The following is an 18533-nucleotide window of genomic DNA, read 5'->3' as shown; positions in this document are numbered from 1 at the left end:
AAAAGCTAAGGGACAGTGTTCAGGCCCTGACTGAGTGCAAGCCCCAGGACCAGCAACAACAACAACAAAAGACCTCATTATGCTGGTGTGGTACCCACCTAAAAGGAGAGAGCAGGAAGGACTGTGGCTTGAACATAGGCAAAGTTAACAAGATATCATCTCAACCATTAACCTGGGCTTGGTGATGTGTATCGATATATCAGTTATACAAGACCAGGATGGTCCAAATAAATTTGAGACACGGGGTACCGGTGCCTCATGCCTGTAATCCTAGCTACTCAGAAGGCTGAGATCTGAGGATCATGGTTCAAAAGCTAGCCTGAGTAGGAAAGTCCGTGAAACTCTTATCTCCAATAAACTACCAGAAAACCAGAAGTGGCACTATGGCTCAAGTGGAAGAGCTGAGGGACAGTGCCCAGGCTTGGAGTTCAAGCCCCACAATTGACAATAAACAAACAAACGAACAAAAAAACTAAAGCAAAAAAAAGGGTGAAGGTATAGCTCTACTGGTATATTACTTGCTTGCCTAGCAGTGTCAGGCCCTGAGTTCAAATCCCACAAAAACAAACAGAAGCCTCGCAAACCTGGGAACCAAGGACACCAGTGGCTTATGCATGTAATCCTAGCTATTTAAGAGGCGGAGATCTGAGGATCATAGTTTGTAGACAGACGGGGAAGAAAAGTCCTTGAGACTCATATCTCTAACAACCAAACAGTCAGAAGTGGAACTCTGGGTTCAAGTGGTAGAACACTAGCTAGCCTGGAGCAAAAAAGAGGGCTGGGAAGGTGGCTCAGTGGTAGAGGGCTTGCCTTGCATGCCTGAGGCCCTGGGTTCAATTCCTCAGCACCACATAAGCAAAAAGAAAAAAGCCAGAAGTGGTGCTGTGGCTCAAGTGGTAGAGCGCTAGCCTTGAGCTGAAGAGCTGAGGGACAGTGCCCAGACCCAGAGTTCAGGCCCCACGACCGGATTCCCCCCCTCCCCCCCCCCCCCCCAAAAAAAGCTGAAAAGCATTGAATGCTTGAAAAGCATTCAAGCCCTGAGTTTAAGCCCCAAAACAAAACAAAACAAAAACAAAACACCTGGAGCCCAAAAATCATAGGGCGATCTGTTTCTTCCGACTTGTGAAACATGAAATCTATGCATCTGAGATATGTGAAACAAGAGTAGAAAACTGCCAAGCACTGGCGCACGCCTGTCACCCCAGCTACTCAGGGGCTGAGAGCTGAGGATCAGGGTTCAAAGCCAGCCCGGGCAGGAAAGTCCATGAGACTCCTATCTCCAATAAACCACCAGAGAACTGGGAGTGGCACTGTAGCTAAAGTTGTAGAGTACTGGCCTTGAGCTGAAGAGCTCAGGGACAGAGCCCCCAGCCCAGATTTCAAGCTTCACAGCCGACCAAAAAAAAAAAAAAAAAGTTTTCCCGTGTAATTTTTCTTTTTGCTAGTCCTGGGCTTGAAAATCTGAGACTAGGCGCTGTCTCTGAGATCTTTTTTTGTTCAAGGCTAGCACTCTACCACTTGAGCCACAGCTCCACTTCTGGCTTTTTCTTTGTTTGGAGTTAAGAGTCTTATGGACTTTCCTGCCTGGACTGGCTCTGACCTGCAATCCTCATATCACAGCCTCCTGAATAGCTAGAATTACAGGTGTGAGCCACTGGTGCCTGGCCCCATGCCTTCTTCAATGGCTCCAACTCAATAGTTCTTACTAAAAGCCCATATTATATACTGTTGTGAGTGAAAATTCATCCTTTTTCTTACACTTTTTATTCTTACCTGTTTCTCAACATTGAAGGAATGAAAATTGTAATCATAAGTGAGTTCGGTCCCAGCTGGCATATCTTTAAGTGCGTACAGTCCAATCCGGTACACTCCATTAACAGACCTATGAAGAGAGGACGCACAGTTAAAGATTGGGATATTTATTTATTTATTATGCTTTCACTGGGCCTTTTCTGCTCAAGGATGGTACTCTACTGCTTGAATCTCAGATCTCAGCCTCCTGAATAGCTAGAATTACAGGCATGAGTAACCAGTGGCTGGCATATTATTAATTCTTGAACTAACCCTATGAGAACATAGGTATTATGATCTCCATTTTATCTAAGAAGTGTGTGTATCTTTTTTTTTTGGTCCGGTCATGGGGCCTGAACTCTGGGCTTGGGCACTGTCCCTCAGCTCTTCAGCTCAAGGCTAGGGCTCTACCACTTGAGCCACAGCACCACTTCTGGCTTTTTTCTTTTTGCTTATGTGGTGCTGAGGAATCGAACCCAGGGCCTCAGGCATGCAAGGCAAGCGCTCTTCCACTGAGCCACCTTCCCAACCCCAGAAGTGTGTGTATCTTAAGAGAATTAACTTACGGTCATATAACAACTAGTTTACCATTCAATCCAAGGGAAATAAAATCCAGGTTAGGCCAGGTGTTGGATCACACCTGTATTCATATTCAGGAGGCTGAGATTTGAAGATTGTGGTTCAAAAGCCACCCTGGGTGGGAAAATTCATAAGACTTTTATCCCCAATTAGCCATCAAAAAGCTGGAAGTGGAGCTGTGGTATAGTACTAGCTTTGAGTAAAAAAGCTTAGGGACAACACAAGGCCCTGAGTTTAAGCCCTAGGGCTGGCATTGAAACAAAACAAACCCAGGCTATTTGATTCCATAGCTTTTGTATGTGGAACACAAGGACCATCTTGGATACTACTCTATCATATGTAAGCTCTAATTTTTTATTATTTTGGGGGTCCTGGGGCGTGAATTCTGGGCCTGGGCACTGTCCCTTTGCTCCTCAGCTCAAGGGGAGTACTCCACCACTTGAGCTACAGTGCCACTTCCAGTTTTCTGAGTGGTTTATTGGAGATAAGAGTCTCATGGAGGGGCTGGGAAGGTGGCTCAGTGGTAGAATGCTTGCCTTGCATGCATGAGGCCCTCGGTTTGATTCCTCAGCACCACATAAGCAGAAAAAGCCAGAAGTGGTGCTGTGGCTCAAGTGGTAGAATGCTAGCCTTGAGCTGAAGAGCTGAGGGACAATGCCCAGACCCAGAGTTCAGGTCCATGACCGACAAAAAAAAAAAAAAAAGAGTCTCATGGAGTTTCTTGCTCCGGCTGGCTTTGAACCATAATTCTCAGATCTTAGCCTCCTGAGTAGCTAGGACGGCAGCTGTGAGCCACTGCTGCCCAGGTCTCTGAAGGTAAGTTTAAATTATAGATTCTATTTTTAGGGGCGGGTATATACATACTTTCTTTTGTATCATTTTTTGTTAGCTATAGTTTTTAAGAAATGTGATAATTTCCCCTAACTTTTCAAATATCAAGTTGTTATAGAAAATAAATAACGGAACTCATAGAAATATTAATCCACAATAAAAATAAATCTATGAATTAGAAAAAATGATGAAAGAAGTTACATGTAAGAGAATACATACGCATGAAGAACAGATAAAACTAATTTCTGCTTTTTTTTTTTTTTTTTGTCGGTCCTGGGGCTTGAACTCTGGGCTTGGGCACTGTCCCTGTGTTCTTCTGCTCAAGGTGATTGATTGCTCTACTGTTTGAGCCACAGCTCCACTTCCTGTTTCCTAATGGTTTAATGGAGATAAGAGTCTCATGGACTTTCCTGCCTGCGGGGCTGGCTTTGAACCATGATCCTCAGATCTCAGCCTTCTGAGCAGCTAGGATTATAGGTGTGAGCCACTGGAGCCTGGCTGCTATTTTTGTTGTTGTTGTTAAGACAAGGTCTTACTATGTAGGCTAGGCTGGCCTTGAAATCACAATCTACTGCCTCAGCTTCCTAAGTGCTGGCATTACAGGTGTGCACATATAGCTAAAACCAATATATATAGTAAAAATTAGATTAGGGTTTGCCTTGGAAGGTAAGAACAAAGACTGAATAGGCAGAGGGAATTATCATTATTATTTTTTTACAGTGTTGAACTAGGGCCTTGTGAAGGCTGCTCAAATACTCTACCATTAGGCTATACCCCAGACTGAATTTTCTGAAAATGATGGAAATGTACACTTAAGATCGTATTTTTCGGGGCTGGGAAGGTGGCTCAGTGGTAGAGTGCTTGCCTTGCATGCCTGAGGCCCTGGGTTCGAGTCCTCAGCACCACATAAGGAAAAAGAAAAAAGCCGGAAGTAGCTCTCACAGCGGTAGAGCACTAACTAGCCTTGAGCTGAAGAGCTGAGGGACAGCGCCCAGGCTCAGAGTTCAGGCTCCACGACCAGACCCAAAAAACATAACAAAACAAAACAACAACAAAAAGATCATATTATTCTGTATGTGACTTGTAACTCAATGTCCTCTACATTATCCTCTTTTTTTTTTTTTTTTTTTTTTTTGGGGGGGGGGGGGGGGTCAGTGATGTTAGGGAATCTCATATCTTATACACAGGAAGCAAACAGTGTGTAACGAGCTATATCCCTGGCCCATTATTATTATAGGTATGCAGTATTCTACAAAGGTTTACTGTTTCTTAGATTTAATTTTTTCCTTTATTAAGCAGTTTTTAAATAAATAGAAAGGATGTTATCTCCTATTTGACTTATTTCTCACTGTGATAAACCCACCAAGAATATACTAAGCTTGCAACGTGGCTGTATAAAGTAATATGAGATGGTGCATGTAACACTGTGCCTAACATAGTAAACGTTGAATAAATATTAGAGATTAGCCTTATCCTTATTATTGTATTCTTTTGGGAGCAAGTAGTTAGGATGACTTTAATAGCAAGCCAGGTGCTGGTGGCTCACGCCTGTAATTCTAGCTACTCAGGAGGAGATCTGAGGATCATGGTTCAAAGCCAGCCAGGGCAGGAAAGTCCTTGAGACTCTGATCTCCAATAAACCACTAGAAAACTGGAAGTGGCGCTGTGGCTCACTAGGCAGAGCTCTTGTCTTGAGTTGAAGAGTGCAGGGACAATGCCCAGACCCAGATTTCAAGCCCCACAACCACCACCACCACCAAGAAAAAGCCAGCCTGGGCAGAAAAGTCCATGAGTCTTTTTTTTTGTTGTTGTTGTTGGTTGTGGGGCTTGAACTCTAGGCCTGGATGCTGTACCTTAGCTCTTCAGCTCAAGGTGAGTGCTCTACCACTTTAGCCACAGTACCACTTCCAGTTTTCTAGTGGTTAATTGGAGAGAAGAGTTTCATGGTTTTCCTGCTTGGGTTGGCTTTGAACCACAATATTCAAATCTGAGCCTCCTGAGTAGCTAAGATTATAGGCGTGAGTCACTGGTAGCATCCAGCTCTCTGAGACTCTTACCTCCAATTAACACCAGAAAAATGAAAGTAGTGCTGTGACTCAAGTGGTAGAATGCTAGCCTTGAGCTGAAGAGCTCAGGGACAGTGCCCAGGCCCAAAGTTCAAGCCCCATGATTAATTAAAAAAACAAAAAAAAACCAAGTGCTTACTCTGTCTGAATGATCTGATAAAACAGGGAATAACTGCCTGGGCATGTAAATTTATTCACACTGTAGAAAAATGGCTTTCTGTCTGCCTTCACTACCTTCTATTGTACTAGATTCTTGGTTTTACCTTTTCCTGTTTTCTTACCATTTCTGCATTTCACAATTAGGGTCACAGCTGTGGTTGATGAATCGGGCCTCATTTCCCATACGGTAACTGTCAATCACCATCCCACTATCGAGGTTCAGACAGTAATGGTCACTGTGATTATGATACTGCTCAATCATTCTGTTCCTGAAGAGGAGAGAAATGATTGAAAGCCAGTTACTGATTTAATTGAAGGTAAATTTTAGAACTTTGATTTGCCATTCTAATCTTGTATATTTGTCATTTTACTTGAGTATAATCATTTAGTACTTTACCTGAACTCCTGTTCACTGACAACCTCCCCTAGGTATTCAATGATGAACTGCCCAGCTTTCAGGGGTTCTTTGGTTCTGATTCCCCAACCTTTTTCCTCAGCTCGAAATCGTTCTAGACATTGAACCCATTCATGCCTCTGTATCCTCTGATTACAGCACTGCTCACCACAGGGGCAAGTGTTGGGAGAACACTCAGCAAAGATCATTCTAGAAAGAAAGAGAATAATTATACATAATTTTACACAATATATGTTTTACTGTAGTTTTTTTTTTTGCCAGTTGTGGGGCTTGAACAATGGGTCTAGGTGCTGTCCCTCAGCTCTTCAGCTCAAGGCTAGCACTCTACCACTTGAGCCACAGCGCCACTTCCAGCTTTTTCTGCTTATGTGGTATTGAGGAATCAAACCAAGGGCCTCATGCATGCAAGGCAAGCACTCTACCACTGAGCCAGCTTCCCAGCCCTGTACTGATTTTTAAAGTGGGATGTGTATGTGCACATGTGCGCACACACATGTACACTGCCACTGGGGCCTGAATCCAGGGCCTAGGTGCTGTCCTGTACATTTTTGCTCAAGGCTGGTGCTCTACCACTTGAGACGCAACTCCACTTTTAGCTTGTTTTGGTTAACTGAAGATAGGAGTCTTGTGGACTTTCTTTCCTGGGCTGGTTTAAAACTGGAATCTTGGGGCTGGGAAGGCGGCTCAGTGGTAGAGCACTTGCCTTGCATGCCTGAGGCCCTGAGTTCGATTCCTCAGCACCACATAAGCAAAAAGAAAAAAGCCGGATGTGGCACTGTGGCTCAAGTGGTAGAGTGCTAGCCTCAAGCTGAAAACCTGAAGGACAGCGCCCAGGCCCAGAGTTCAAGGCCCAAGACCAGACCCCCCCCCCAAAAAAAAAACCTGGAATCTTTAGATCTCAGCCTCCTAAATAGGTAGGTGTAAGCCACCAGTGCTCAGCCTATTTTACAACAAGTTTTACGTGAATACATTAAATAAATTTTATTTTAAGAAAAGCCTATTAAGATTAAAATATACAATTTAAAAACTAATAACATTTAATCCTTGCAATCAGACTTCAAATATTGAATGTTTTTTCTTTTGTTTGTGGGGCTTGAACTCTGGGCCTGAGCTCTTCAGCTCAAGGCAAGCTCTCTACCACTTGAGCCTTAGCACCATTTCCAGTTTTCTGGTGGTGTATTGGAGATAAAAATTTCACAGTCTTTCCTGCCCGGGCTGGCTTTCAACTGAGATCCTCAGATCTCAGCCTCCTGAGTAGCTAAGATTATAGGCGTGAGCCACCAGCACCCAGCTGAATGCTTCTTTACATGATCCTACCCAACTTTCATTTACAGACTTCTGGTTTTTCTGATGGTTTATTGGAGATTAGAGTTTCAGACTTTCCTAACCGGGCTGGCTTTGAACCACAATCCTCAGATCTCAGCCTCCTGAGTAGCTAGGATTACAGGCGTGAGCCACTGGCACCCAGCTAGCAATATTTTCATAGCAAATTTTTGTAGAAATAAGTTGAAGTTGGGGATGGGAAGGTGGCTCAGTGGTAGAGTGCTTGCCTCACATGCATGAGTCCCTGGGTTCGATTCTTGATTCGTCAGCACCATATAAACAGAAAAAGCTGGAAGTGGTGCTGTGGCTCAAGTGGGAGAGTACTAGCCTTGAGCTAAAGAGCTGAGGGACAGTGTCCAGGCCCAGAGTTCAAGCCCCTTGATCAACCAAAAGAAAAAAAAAAAAAGAAGAAGAAATTAAGTTGAAGCATCTGTTGAGAGACGAATGGCAACTTATGGCATATTAGTCTGACGATTAAAAAAAATTCCTCAAAGTGATGGTCTTTTGGACAGCAATCATTTGTAAGCAAAGATATATCAATGCATAAAACAATGACTATATCAACAGTTGCTACTACTATGAAAAACTGTATGTTATGTATGGACAATGTATGTACAATGACAAGATGTGAACTCACAGTGATGCAAACAAAGTAGAATTTTCCAACTGGTATGCCATGGAAGTTGTACTAAATATTGATCCCTTCAGCCTGTTGCTGTCTTTGAAAAGACAACTATCTGGTATAGCAAGTACTGATTGTGTATATTACACAACCTAACAAATTTTATTTCTGCTTCTTTTGATTCTTTTTTTCAGTTGTGGGGCTTGAACTCAGGGTTTGAACACCGTCCCTGAGCTCTTTTGCTCAAGGCTAGTACTCTACCATTTTGAGGAACAGCTCCACTTCCAGTTTTCTGGTGGTTAATTGGAGATAAGAGTTTCATGGATTTTATTGCCTGGGCTTGCTTTTGAACCTTGACCCTCACACATCTCAGCCTTCTGAGTACCTAGATTACAGGTGTGAGCTACCAGTGTCCAGCCCTCCTTTGATTCTTACCTCTACTCTTCTATCCCTCAAATGTTTCCTCTCTGAAATCTCCATGTCATTTTAAACTATATGGTCTCAAATAAGAATCAAAATTCTTATTCTCAAATCACTTTAATCAAATCACTTTGTTTCTGTTTTGTTTTTTTTTTTGGGTACCATTGTAGGGCCTGAACTCTGGGCCTGGGCTCTTCAGCTCAAGGCTAGCGCTTTATCACTTGAGCCACAGCGCCACTTCCGGCTTTTTTTTCTTTTTGCTTATGTGGTGCTGAGGAATCGAACCCAGGGCCTCAGGCATGCAAGGCAAGCACTCTACCACTGAGCCACCTTCCCAGTCCCTCACTTTGTTTCTGATGATGACTTCATTAGCATTAATGATGACTCATCAAGTGCATATCCACTCCATGTCAAGTTGCCTAGCAAGTTTCCTTCACAATATATCATGACCTTATTGTTTACTTTTACTGAAACTGTTTTACTCTATTCCTTCATTATGACTACCATATACCAACAGGTAGGAAGATACCAAAAACTATGCTTATTAATACTTTATTATGTTATCTCATACTATTCTCAACAATGCTCTCTAAAATTTGATGGTATTACTATTACTTTTTGTTGCCTGGGCTGGCTTCAAACTGCAACCCTCAGTTCTCAGTATCCTGAGTATCTAGAATGAGCCACTGGGTGCTGGCTAAAGGTATTATTTTTATCAGTGGGGTTAAATAACCTTCTCCAGGTGTCATAAGTAGTAAGAGAATTTAAGTTTAGGTACCAAGACTCTACATTTATTTATTTTTCTGTTACTGTATTCAAGCTATTAATTTTTAGGTATCCGAGTACAACTTCATGAGGGGAAGTAAGTCTATTTAATCTACAAAGGAAGTTACAGTACCTATTGAGGCAGTCATCCACACAGCCCTTCCTGGTGTCATCATCTGGCTTCTTACAGTTACAGGTAGTAGCCTCATACCCAGAAAGAGGTTTGACATCAACGTAGACATCTTGAAATGATAGTAAAGAACAGTTGGTGAATATACTAATTTTTTCTTTTGAAGTGCCAGTCTAAGATAAACACTATGTTATGGAGGCAGTGCAAATAGCTCCAAAGTTACTCACTTGAACGGATTTTTTTATACAGTGGGACATCTGGCTTTTTGTATAGCTAGAAGAAAAAAGAAAGAAAAATCTTCATATGGCATTTAACTTCCAATGCTAAAAAGTAGCATCCATCCCTAGTACAAGAAATTATCCACATATTCTTCTCATGTAGAAATATTTGTAAGCCTTGGGCTGGGAAGGTGGCTCAGTGGTAGAGCGCTTGCCTTGCTTGCAAGAGGCCCTGGGTTCCATTCCTCAGCACCACATAAGCAAAAAGAAAAAAGCTGGAAGTGGTGCTGAGGCTCAAGTGGTAGAGCGCTAGCCTTGAGCTGAAGAGCTGAGGGACAGCGCCCAGGCCTAGAGTTCAGACCCCACAACCGGACCCCCCCCAAAAAAAAAAAGAAATATTTGTAAGCCTTTTAAGAGTGGATACAATTGAGGGAAACCTTTTGGGAGGTCATTCTTGTCCAATATTAAAGAGAGAATTAAGATTGAACAGAATGAGCATTAGTTTATAGAAATGTATTGTGAATTATATTTCTTTATTATGTTGTTGGATAGAAATAATAAGTATCATACTGAGGACCAAGCTACTCAACTAGACAAATTAAGATTCTATTTGCTTTTTTTAAAAAAGAAGGAAGGAGGGGAGGAGGGGAGGATGTAGTTGTGGAGATGGGAGGGAAGGATGGTAGGGGAAAAAAAGGAGGAGGCAATAATGCTTGGTAAGAAATGTACTCATTATCTTGCTCTTGTGATTGTAACCCCTCTGTACAGTATTTTCACAATAAAAAACTTATTTAAAATAAATAAAAAAAGAAGGAAGAAATGAGGGTAGCTTAGTGGTAGAACATATGTTTACCATGTGTAAGGCCCTGGGGTCAATCCCCAGAATATACAAACAAACAAACAAAAAAACCCAAGTACAATCTTTCCCCATAAAACAATAACAAAGAAGTCCTAAATCCCCAAAAGAACAAGCCCGCAAAGCCTAATATGTGCATAGTGCTTACAGAGGGTCTGAGTAAGATATACAAAATTACAAAAATGAGTACCTAGACTTTTAGCCATTACCTTGTTTCAGAAATGTAACAGATTTATAATTTTCTTTAACATAACTAATTTAATGAATAAAGGGGAAAGGGCAAGCAAGAAAAAAAAGCTTTCACATTTTAATCAGGAAGGAAATAGAGGAGAAAATAAATTAGAACAGAGGTAGTCAATAAAAAGAAAGAACAGGGCTGGGAAGGTGGCTCAGTGGTAGAGCGCTTGCCTTGCATGCCTGAGGCCCTGGGTTCGATTCCTCAGCACCACATAAGCAAAAAGAAAAAAGCTGGAAGTGGAGCTGTGGCTCAAGTGGTTGAGCACTAGCCTTGAGCTGAAGAGCTGAGGGATAGTGCCCAGGCCCAGAGTTCAGGCCCCAGGACTGGACCCCAAAAAAAAAAAAAAAAAAAAAAAGAAAGAACAGCCAGGTGCCGGTGGCTCACGCTTGTAATCCTAGCTACTCAGGAGGCTGAGATCTGAGGATCTCGGTTCAAAGCCAGCCTGGTCAAGGAAAGTCTGTAAGACTCTTATCTCCAATAAAGCACTAGAAAACCAGAAGTGGTACTGTGGCTCAAGCGGCTCAAGCGGTAGAGTGCTTGCCTTGAGCTGAAGAGCACTGGGACAGTGCCCAAGCCTAGAGTTCAAGTCCCATGACCGACCAAAAAAGAAAAAAGAAAAAAAAAAAAAGAAAGAACAGTGATAGGAAGTATACAGACATTTTTCCACAAACAGCATCTTGGAATAAAGTGAAACATTTATTAATCTCCTAGAATAATCTCATTATCATTTTTCAGTATATGTTCAAAGCATTCCATTGTTAAATATTTAAAATATTGTTACTATAGGAATTCATGAGAGGCCACTAAAGAATAGAAGGCACAGGGGAATGTAAGTTGCTTTTCACAATTTAAAGTTAGTAGTTGGTGGCATTTTGGCAAAACTTTGAGGCCTCTTCATTTCATCTGTATGATATTTCTATTTCATAATGGTTATTCTCAGTATGGAACCTAGGAGCTATAACTTAAATACAGAAGTCACTGAGGGAAACTTTACAGTTATGGATGTAAGAAAAAACAGGACCTTCTTATTTTTAGTTATCACTATATTTTAAGATCCTTAGAAATACAGCAAAGTATTTTCCTGTTTCCTTTGGTAAGAGAATCAATTTTGTATCTGAAAACGAATTCCAAACTAATAAGAAGGAGCCAACTAAAATAAAGCCTAATTATTTTTTTTTAAAGTGCTGCTGGCAGTACATTTAAATTCTCCTGAGACCTTCATCAAACAGAATTCTTACAGAATGAAAAAAATCTTTGCTACCAAAATAAAAGCCCAGAATAACAACAGAACATTGCCCAGGAAAGCAGGAACTTATTATTACTATTTTACAATGAGTAAATAGGTCACATTAAATATGGATGCAAATTCATTTTGCTTAGTCTCTAATCTTCACAGGCAAACTTCTCAGTACCTCCTAAGAAGAAAACGTAACAAGGAGGCAGAAGAAAAGTTACGTTCCCTGTCCTCAACCTCCTTCCTGCTTAGGAATAAAACCTTGTGAAACAGGATCTTTGTACCTGATTGTGTTTCCATTGCCAGAGGATGTCATAGGGAAGCTGGAAGTCAATTCTCTTTTGTCTTAGATACTTTCCTGAAAAAAAAAAAAAACAGTATCAACTTCAATAACTGTTCTGATATACACTTAAAGAGATAAAATAGCCTCAATGTCTATTATGTACCAGTAAGAAAAACAAGCTGGAAGTCAATTCTCTTTTGTCTTAGATACTTTCCTGAAAAAAAAAAAACAGTATCAACTTCAATAACTGTTCTGATATACACTTAAAGAGATAAAATAGCCTCAATGTCTATTATGTACCAGTAAGAAAAACAAAGCTTTTGACAATTTTTGTTTTTACACATTATTTTAATTTTAGCTTTCTTCTACCATACCTAATATGATATGTGCTAAAGATATATAATTTTTTATTCTTATGTTTTTGTTGGTAGTGGGGCTTGAAATCAGGGCCTGGGTGTTGTCCCTGAGCTCTTTTGCTTTAAGTCACAGTGCCATTTCCAGTTAATTGGAGGTAAGAGCCTTGCAGATTTTTCTGCCAGAGCTGGCTTTGATGTCAGATCTCAGCCTCCTAAGTAGCTAAGATTACAAGAGTAAGTCACTAGCCCCTGGCAATTTTTTGTTTGTTTGAGACAAGGTCTTGCTGCTTGAGACAGGGTCTCGCTATATATATAGTCTAGGCTAGCACGTAACTTGCTAACTTGCTATGTATGCGGTCTGCCTTTGCCTACTGAGTGCTGGGATTATAAATGTGTGCTGCCTTAACTTTACAGCAGTCTCTATGAAACAAATGAACACAGTGAAATTATGACCAACATACACAGGTTATTATGGAGCTAAATAAAGACCAAGACATTTTTTCAACTGTTTAAAAGTTACTAATCACAGAGTATCTGATACCTGTTCTACATCATTATTTATAGTTTCACGTTGACTAGAAAAAGAGGATATCCCTGTTAACCTTACTTCCTACTTATTGAAATACTATTTTAAGAAGCCTATTTTAAGTCCCTTTATTACCTTAAAAAGGTTCTCCAGCTTCTTACTCTGTATGACCTTTTGTCTTCTTAAACACATACATCACTTTACTGTCTTGGCTATTTATGTTTTTCTTTGTTTCTAGACCAGCAGTTCTCAAAGAGTACTTGCTGACTTGAGAAGATTCAAAAGGCAAAAAACAATTTCAATGACTCTGTAAAGATGTTATATACTTTCTTTGTTATGCTGACATTTGTACTAATGGTGTAAAAGAAACTATTATAAACCTGTTGTAGCACAAACAGTTCTAGAAGTCACTGTATTCTATTTGCCACAAACCTGGGGTTGGGATGGAGAAGCCAGCATCATTTAAAAATGCTCTTGAAGCCAGGCACCTGGGCTCATGCCGGTAATCCTAGGTACTCAGGAGGCTGAGATCTGAAGCGGTTCAAAGCCAGCCCAGGCAGGAAAGTCTGTGAGACTCTTACCTTCCAGAAAACTGGAAGTGATGCTGTGGCTCAAGTGGTAGAGCACTTGCTTTGAGCTGAAGAGCTCAGGGACATCTCCCAGGCCCAGAGTTCAAGCCCAATGACTGACCAAAAGAAAAAAAACGCTTGGCCAGGTGTTGGTAGCTTATACTATAATCCTAGCTACTTAGGAGGATGATAGTTCAAAGTCAGCCTGAGTAGAAAAACCTGTGAGGCTCCATCTCCAATTAACCAGCAAAATATCAGATTAGAGATGTGGCTCAAGTGGTAGAATGGACAATGAGAAAGCCAATCAAGAGTACAAAGGCCAGACTCAAACCCTGGTATACTACCCCTGTGTTTGATTCCCCAGTACCACATAAACAGAAAAAGCTGGAAATGGTGCTCTGGCACCAGTGGTAGAGTGAGTACTAGCCTTGGGCAAAAGAAGCTCAGGGACAGTGCTTAGGCCCAGAGTTCAAGCCCCATGACTGGCCAAAAAAAAAAGTTAAAAACTACATTAAGTCTTGACCTACAAGGCAAGATTTTTAATATTCAACGTGGCACAATAAAAGTATGAACAAAGCATTTCCACTGCATACTAAAGTGGGATAGCTGTCTCAAGGAAAAACATTTATATAAGTATTTGAATGGTTAATTAATTGAACTAGGGATTTTATTTATTTATTTTTGTTTCTTTTTCTTTTTTTGTCGGCCGTGGGGCTTGAACTCTGGGCCTGGGCGCTGTCCCTCAGCTCTTCAGCTCAAGGCGAGCGCTCTACCACTTGAGCTACAGTGCCACTTCCGGTTTTCTGGTGGTTTATTGGAGATAGGAGTCTCACGGTCTCTCCTGCCCGGGCTGGCTTTGAACTGCGATCCTCAGATCTCAGCCTCCTGAGTAGCTAGGATTACAGGCGTGAGCCACCAGTGCCCGGCTTAGGGATTTTATTTTAGTTTATTTATTTATTTTTGGGTCCGGTCATGGGGCCTGAACTCTGGGCCTGGGCGCTGTCCCTCAGCTCTTCAGCTCAAGGCTAGTGCTCTACCACTTGAGTCACAGCGCCACTTCCGGCTTTTTTCATTTTGCTTATGTGGTGCTAAGGAATCGAACCCAGGGCCTCAGGCATGCAAGGCAAGCGCTCTACCACTGAGCCACCTTCCCAGCCCACAAACTAGTGATTTTATTTAATGGAATAACATTTTGTCTGAAACAACTGAAAAAAACAGTATTACTTCAAGAAGCAAAACTAATGAGGCTGGAATAGAGTTCTTACCTAGCACTACCCAAACCAAGCAAAACTAACGAGGCTGGTATAGAGTTCTTACCTAGCATTGCCTAGAACAAAATCAAACTAAAATACACATGACTGAAAGTATTTGTTGACAATAGTAAAATCTGTGCCTTTAGTGAACACTGCAATTTTTAAAATCTTAAATTCAGTACTGTGAGACTCACAGTTTTCTAATACTTAGAGGGATTTTCTCTGATAAAATAAATCCGTGGTATGATATTACCAAATATGATTTTTCCCCCCTGGTAGTACTGGGGTAACTTTCCTAAGAAAGGTACCCAACCACTTGAACCATACCCCAAGCCCTTTTTCACAGTAAAATAAAGTTATGCATATATGCATGTATGTATATATGTGTGTGCATGCCAGTCCCGGGGCTTGAACTCAGGACCTGGGTGCTGTGCCTGAACTTTTGTGCTGAAGGCTAGTACTCTACCATTTGAGTCACAGCTTTACTTTTAGCGTTTTTGGTTTAATGGAAGATTAAGAATCTCTAGGACTTTCTGGCCTTGAGCAAAAGAGCTCAGGGACAGTGCCCAAGCCTTGAATTCAAGCCCCATGACTCAAAAAATAGAAAAAGAAAAAAAAAAGTTACATGTTACAGTAACTGTCCTCCTATCCTATTCATAAAGTATGATCTAGCTGGGTGTGGTGGCTCATGCCCGTAATCCTAGCTACTTAGAAGAGATAGATCTGATGATTGTGGTTTGAAGCTAACACGAACAGCAAAGTTCATGAAACTCTTATCTCCAATAAACTAGCCCCCACAAAAAAAAGCCACAAGTGGCGATGTGGCTCCAGTGGTAGATTGCTAGACTGGAGCAAAAAGAAGCTAAGGAACAGCATGTAGGACCTGATTTCAAACCCCAGGACTGGCATACTCACACAAAAAAATGATGTTCTGAACAAAAAAAGACTATCCAGAAAAAAGAAATCCTACCATGCAACAGCCTGATTTTCAGTTTATCTCACTACTAGTAAAAAGACACTTGTAAGATAGGTATCAGTGGCTAATGCCTGTAGTGCTAGCTAATCAGGAGGCTGAAATCTGAGGATTGTGGTTCAAGGCCAGCCTGGGCAGCAAAGGCAGTGAGACTCTTTTCTTTTTTCTTTTTTTGTCAGTCGTGCGGCTTGAACTTTGGGCCTGGGTACTGTCCCTCAGTTCTTTAGCTCAAAGCTAGAGCTCTACCACTTGAGCCGCAGCGGTACTTCTGGTTTTCTGATGGTTTATTGGAGATTAAGAGTCTCACTGCCTTTCCTGCCCAGGCTGGCTTTGAAGCGTGATCCTCAGATCTCAGCCTCCTGAGTAGTCAAGATTACAGGTGTGAGCCACCATGCACAGCTGTGAGACTCTTGTCTCCTTAATTAACCAATAGGAAACTGGAAGTAATGTCGTGGCTCAAGTGGTAGTGCTCTAAACTTGAGCTGAAGAGTTCAGGGACAACACCCAGGCCCAGAGTTCAAGCCCCATGACTGACACCCCCTTCCCCCCCCAAAAAAGAGGGAAACTAGAGCTATTATCACTATACTAGAGATAATAGATTACTCATTATTACTGTTAATTAAACTAACAGTAATTAACAGTACTCTCATCCTCTTGGATAGTTAGAGTTTTATTCCAAGATCTAGGTTAGAAAATTGCTCATTTGGACAAAATGGTTATGTTTTCCTTTAAATGCGAATTTTGATCACCTTTTTGGTGGTACTAGGGTTTGAACACAAGGCCTTGTGCTAGCTAGGCAGGCATTTATTAATATACAGAATTACTGAGAATAAGTATAAACGGTAACAAGCTTGAACTAACACAGACACTTCCTTCAAACTGGAGGGAATTATATAACCTTCTCAGCAATATACTGTATAGATTTAGTACTCACCAACATGAATAGGGGCTGGGAATAATCCATATTCATGCTCTCCGGGAGTATATTCCAGTTTCTCTTTCTTTAATTGGATTAATCGGCTCTTTGGGCTGTGATCACAAAAGAATGATAAACAGTTAAAGGCAATGAATGTTTTTTTTCTTTTTTGCTGGTCATGGGGCTTGAACTCTGGGTCTGGGTGCTGTCCCTTAGCTCTTCAGCTCAAGGCAAGCACTCTACCACTTGAGCCACAGCGCCACTTCCAATTTTCTGGTGGTTTATTGGAGATAAGGGTCTCATGGACTTTCCTGCCTAGACTGGCTTTGAACCTCGACCTCAGATCTCAGCCTCCTGAGTAGTTAGGATTACAGGTGCAAGCCACTAGCACCTGGCTGAAATTTCTTCTTGTTGTCAAATATTAACATCATTTATTTTAAGGTCAGGTCTTAACAGTGGGTTAGACCTTAGAAGCCTGTAATTCCAGCTACTCAGGAAGCTGAGATCTGAACATCATTTTTCAAAGCTGCTCAGGGCCAAAAGCCCCAGTGAGTTGTTTTTTTTTTTGGTTGGTCATGGGGGCTGAATTCTGGGCCTGAGTGCTGTCCCTCAGTTCTTCAGCTAGCTCTTCAGGCTAGCACCCTACCACTTGAGCCACAGTGCCACTTCCAGCCTTTTCTGCTTATGTGGTGCTGAAGAATGGAACCTAGGGCCTCATTCATGCAAGGAAAGCACTCTACCACTGAGCCAACTTCCCAGCACCTGCTGTGAGACTCTTATCTGCAATGAACCACTCAAAGAAAAAGCAAACAGGGGCTAGAAAGTTGGCTCAGTGGTAAAGCGCTTGCCTTGCATGCATGAGGCCCTGGGTTCGATTCCTCAGCACCACATAAGCAAAAAGAAAAAAGCCGGAAGTGGTGCTGTGGCTCAAGTGGTAGAGCGCTAGCCTTGAGCTGAAGAGCTGAGGGACAGCGCCCAGGCCCAGAGTTCAGGTCCCGCGACCAGACCCCCCCCCCCCCCAAAAAAAAGCAAACAAACAAACAAAAAAAACAAAATGGAAGTAGCACTGTGGCCCAAAGTGGTAGAGTTCTAGCCTTGAGCAAAAAGGGCTCAGAGACAGCACCCCAGCCCTGAGTTCAAGACCCATGACCCCCTTTCTCTCCTCAAAAATGCAGTTTTAAGGGAGGGTACTAAATATTTTCTATTTTTTTTCAAGAACCCTTTATTTCTGGAAAGGCCTTAAAAAAAGGGCTCTTTAGCATTTTCCAACAGTTTTGTAGAGGGAGGCCAAACTAACTATTTTTTCTTTCTTGCAGTATTAGGAGTTGAACTCAGGGCTTCCCCTAGGAAGGTGCTCTACTACTGAGCCATGCCTCTAGCCATTTTTAGTACTTGTTGTCTTTGTGATGGGTTTTTTTAACCTCCTGCCAGTTTACACGTTTTTTTTTTTTGGTCAGTCGTGGGGCTTGAACTCTGGGCTTGGGTCCTGTCCCTGCACTCTTCAGGTCAAGGCTACTGCTGTACCACTTGAGCCACAGTGCCACTTCCAGTTTTCTGAGTGGTTTATTCAAGGTAAGAGTCTCACAGACTTTCCTGCCTGAGCCAGCTTGCCTTGGCGCTGTCCCTCAGCTCTTCAGCTCAAGGCTAGTACTCTACCACTTAGCCACAGTGCCAGTTCCGGCTTTTTTTCCCCTTCTACTTATGTGGTACTGAGGAATCGAACCCAGGGCTTCAAGAATACAAGGCAAGCACTCTATCACTGAGCCATCTTCCAGCCCCTGGGGTGGCTTTGAACCTCGATACTAAAATCTCAGCCTCCTGAGTAGCTAGGATTACAGGATTACAGTCATGGGGCTTGAACTCTGGCCCTGGGTGCTGTCTCTCAGCTCTTCAGCTCAAGGTGAGTGCTCTACCGCTTAAGCCACAGTGCCACTTCTGGCTTTCTAGTGGTTTATTGGAGATAAGAGTCTCACGGACTTTCCTGCCCCGGCTGGCTTTGAACCATGATCC

At 42.0% G+C, this 18533-nt stretch overlaps 1 protein-coding gene across 2 annotated transcripts in view; it reads right to left on the bottom strand.

Moving 5' to 3' along the window:
- Ash1l (ASH1 like histone lysine methyltransferase) overlaps window positions 1-18533 on the bottom strand; it is a 139448-nt gene that overhangs the window by 28581 nt on the left and 92334 nt on the right. For both annotated transcript variants that reach the window (XR_006147715.1, XM_042681999.1), the window contains exons 7-13: window positions 16542-16636; window positions 11932-12005; window positions 9329-9374; window positions 9105-9213; window positions 5824-6030; window positions 5549-5695; window positions 1774-1882 (exon numbers count right to left, since the gene is read on the bottom strand). Coding sequence is in view for 1 of the 2 variants with exons in the window: in XM_042681999.1 (XP_042537933.1) it covers window positions 1774-1882; window positions 5549-5695; window positions 5824-6030; window positions 9105-9213; window positions 9329-9374; window positions 11932-12005; window positions 16542-16636 (787 nt within the window). In the remaining variant the exon portion in view is untranslated. The remainder of the gene's footprint in view (window positions 1-1773; window positions 1883-5548; window positions 5696-5823; window positions 6031-9104; window positions 9214-9328; window positions 9375-11931; window positions 12006-16541; window positions 16637-18533) is intronic.

Source organism: Dipodomys spectabilis, unplaced genomic scaffold, assembly GCF_019054845.1.
Source record: "Dipodomys spectabilis isolate Male_0828 unplaced genomic scaffold, ASM1905484v1 ptg000069l, whole genome shotgun sequence".
NCBI classification, from domain to species: Eukaryota; Metazoa; Chordata; class Mammalia; order Rodentia; family Heteromyidae; genus Dipodomys; species Dipodomys spectabilis.
Note: the sequence above shows the minus strand (reverse complement) of the source record. Positions and strands in the feature narration are given on the sequence as shown.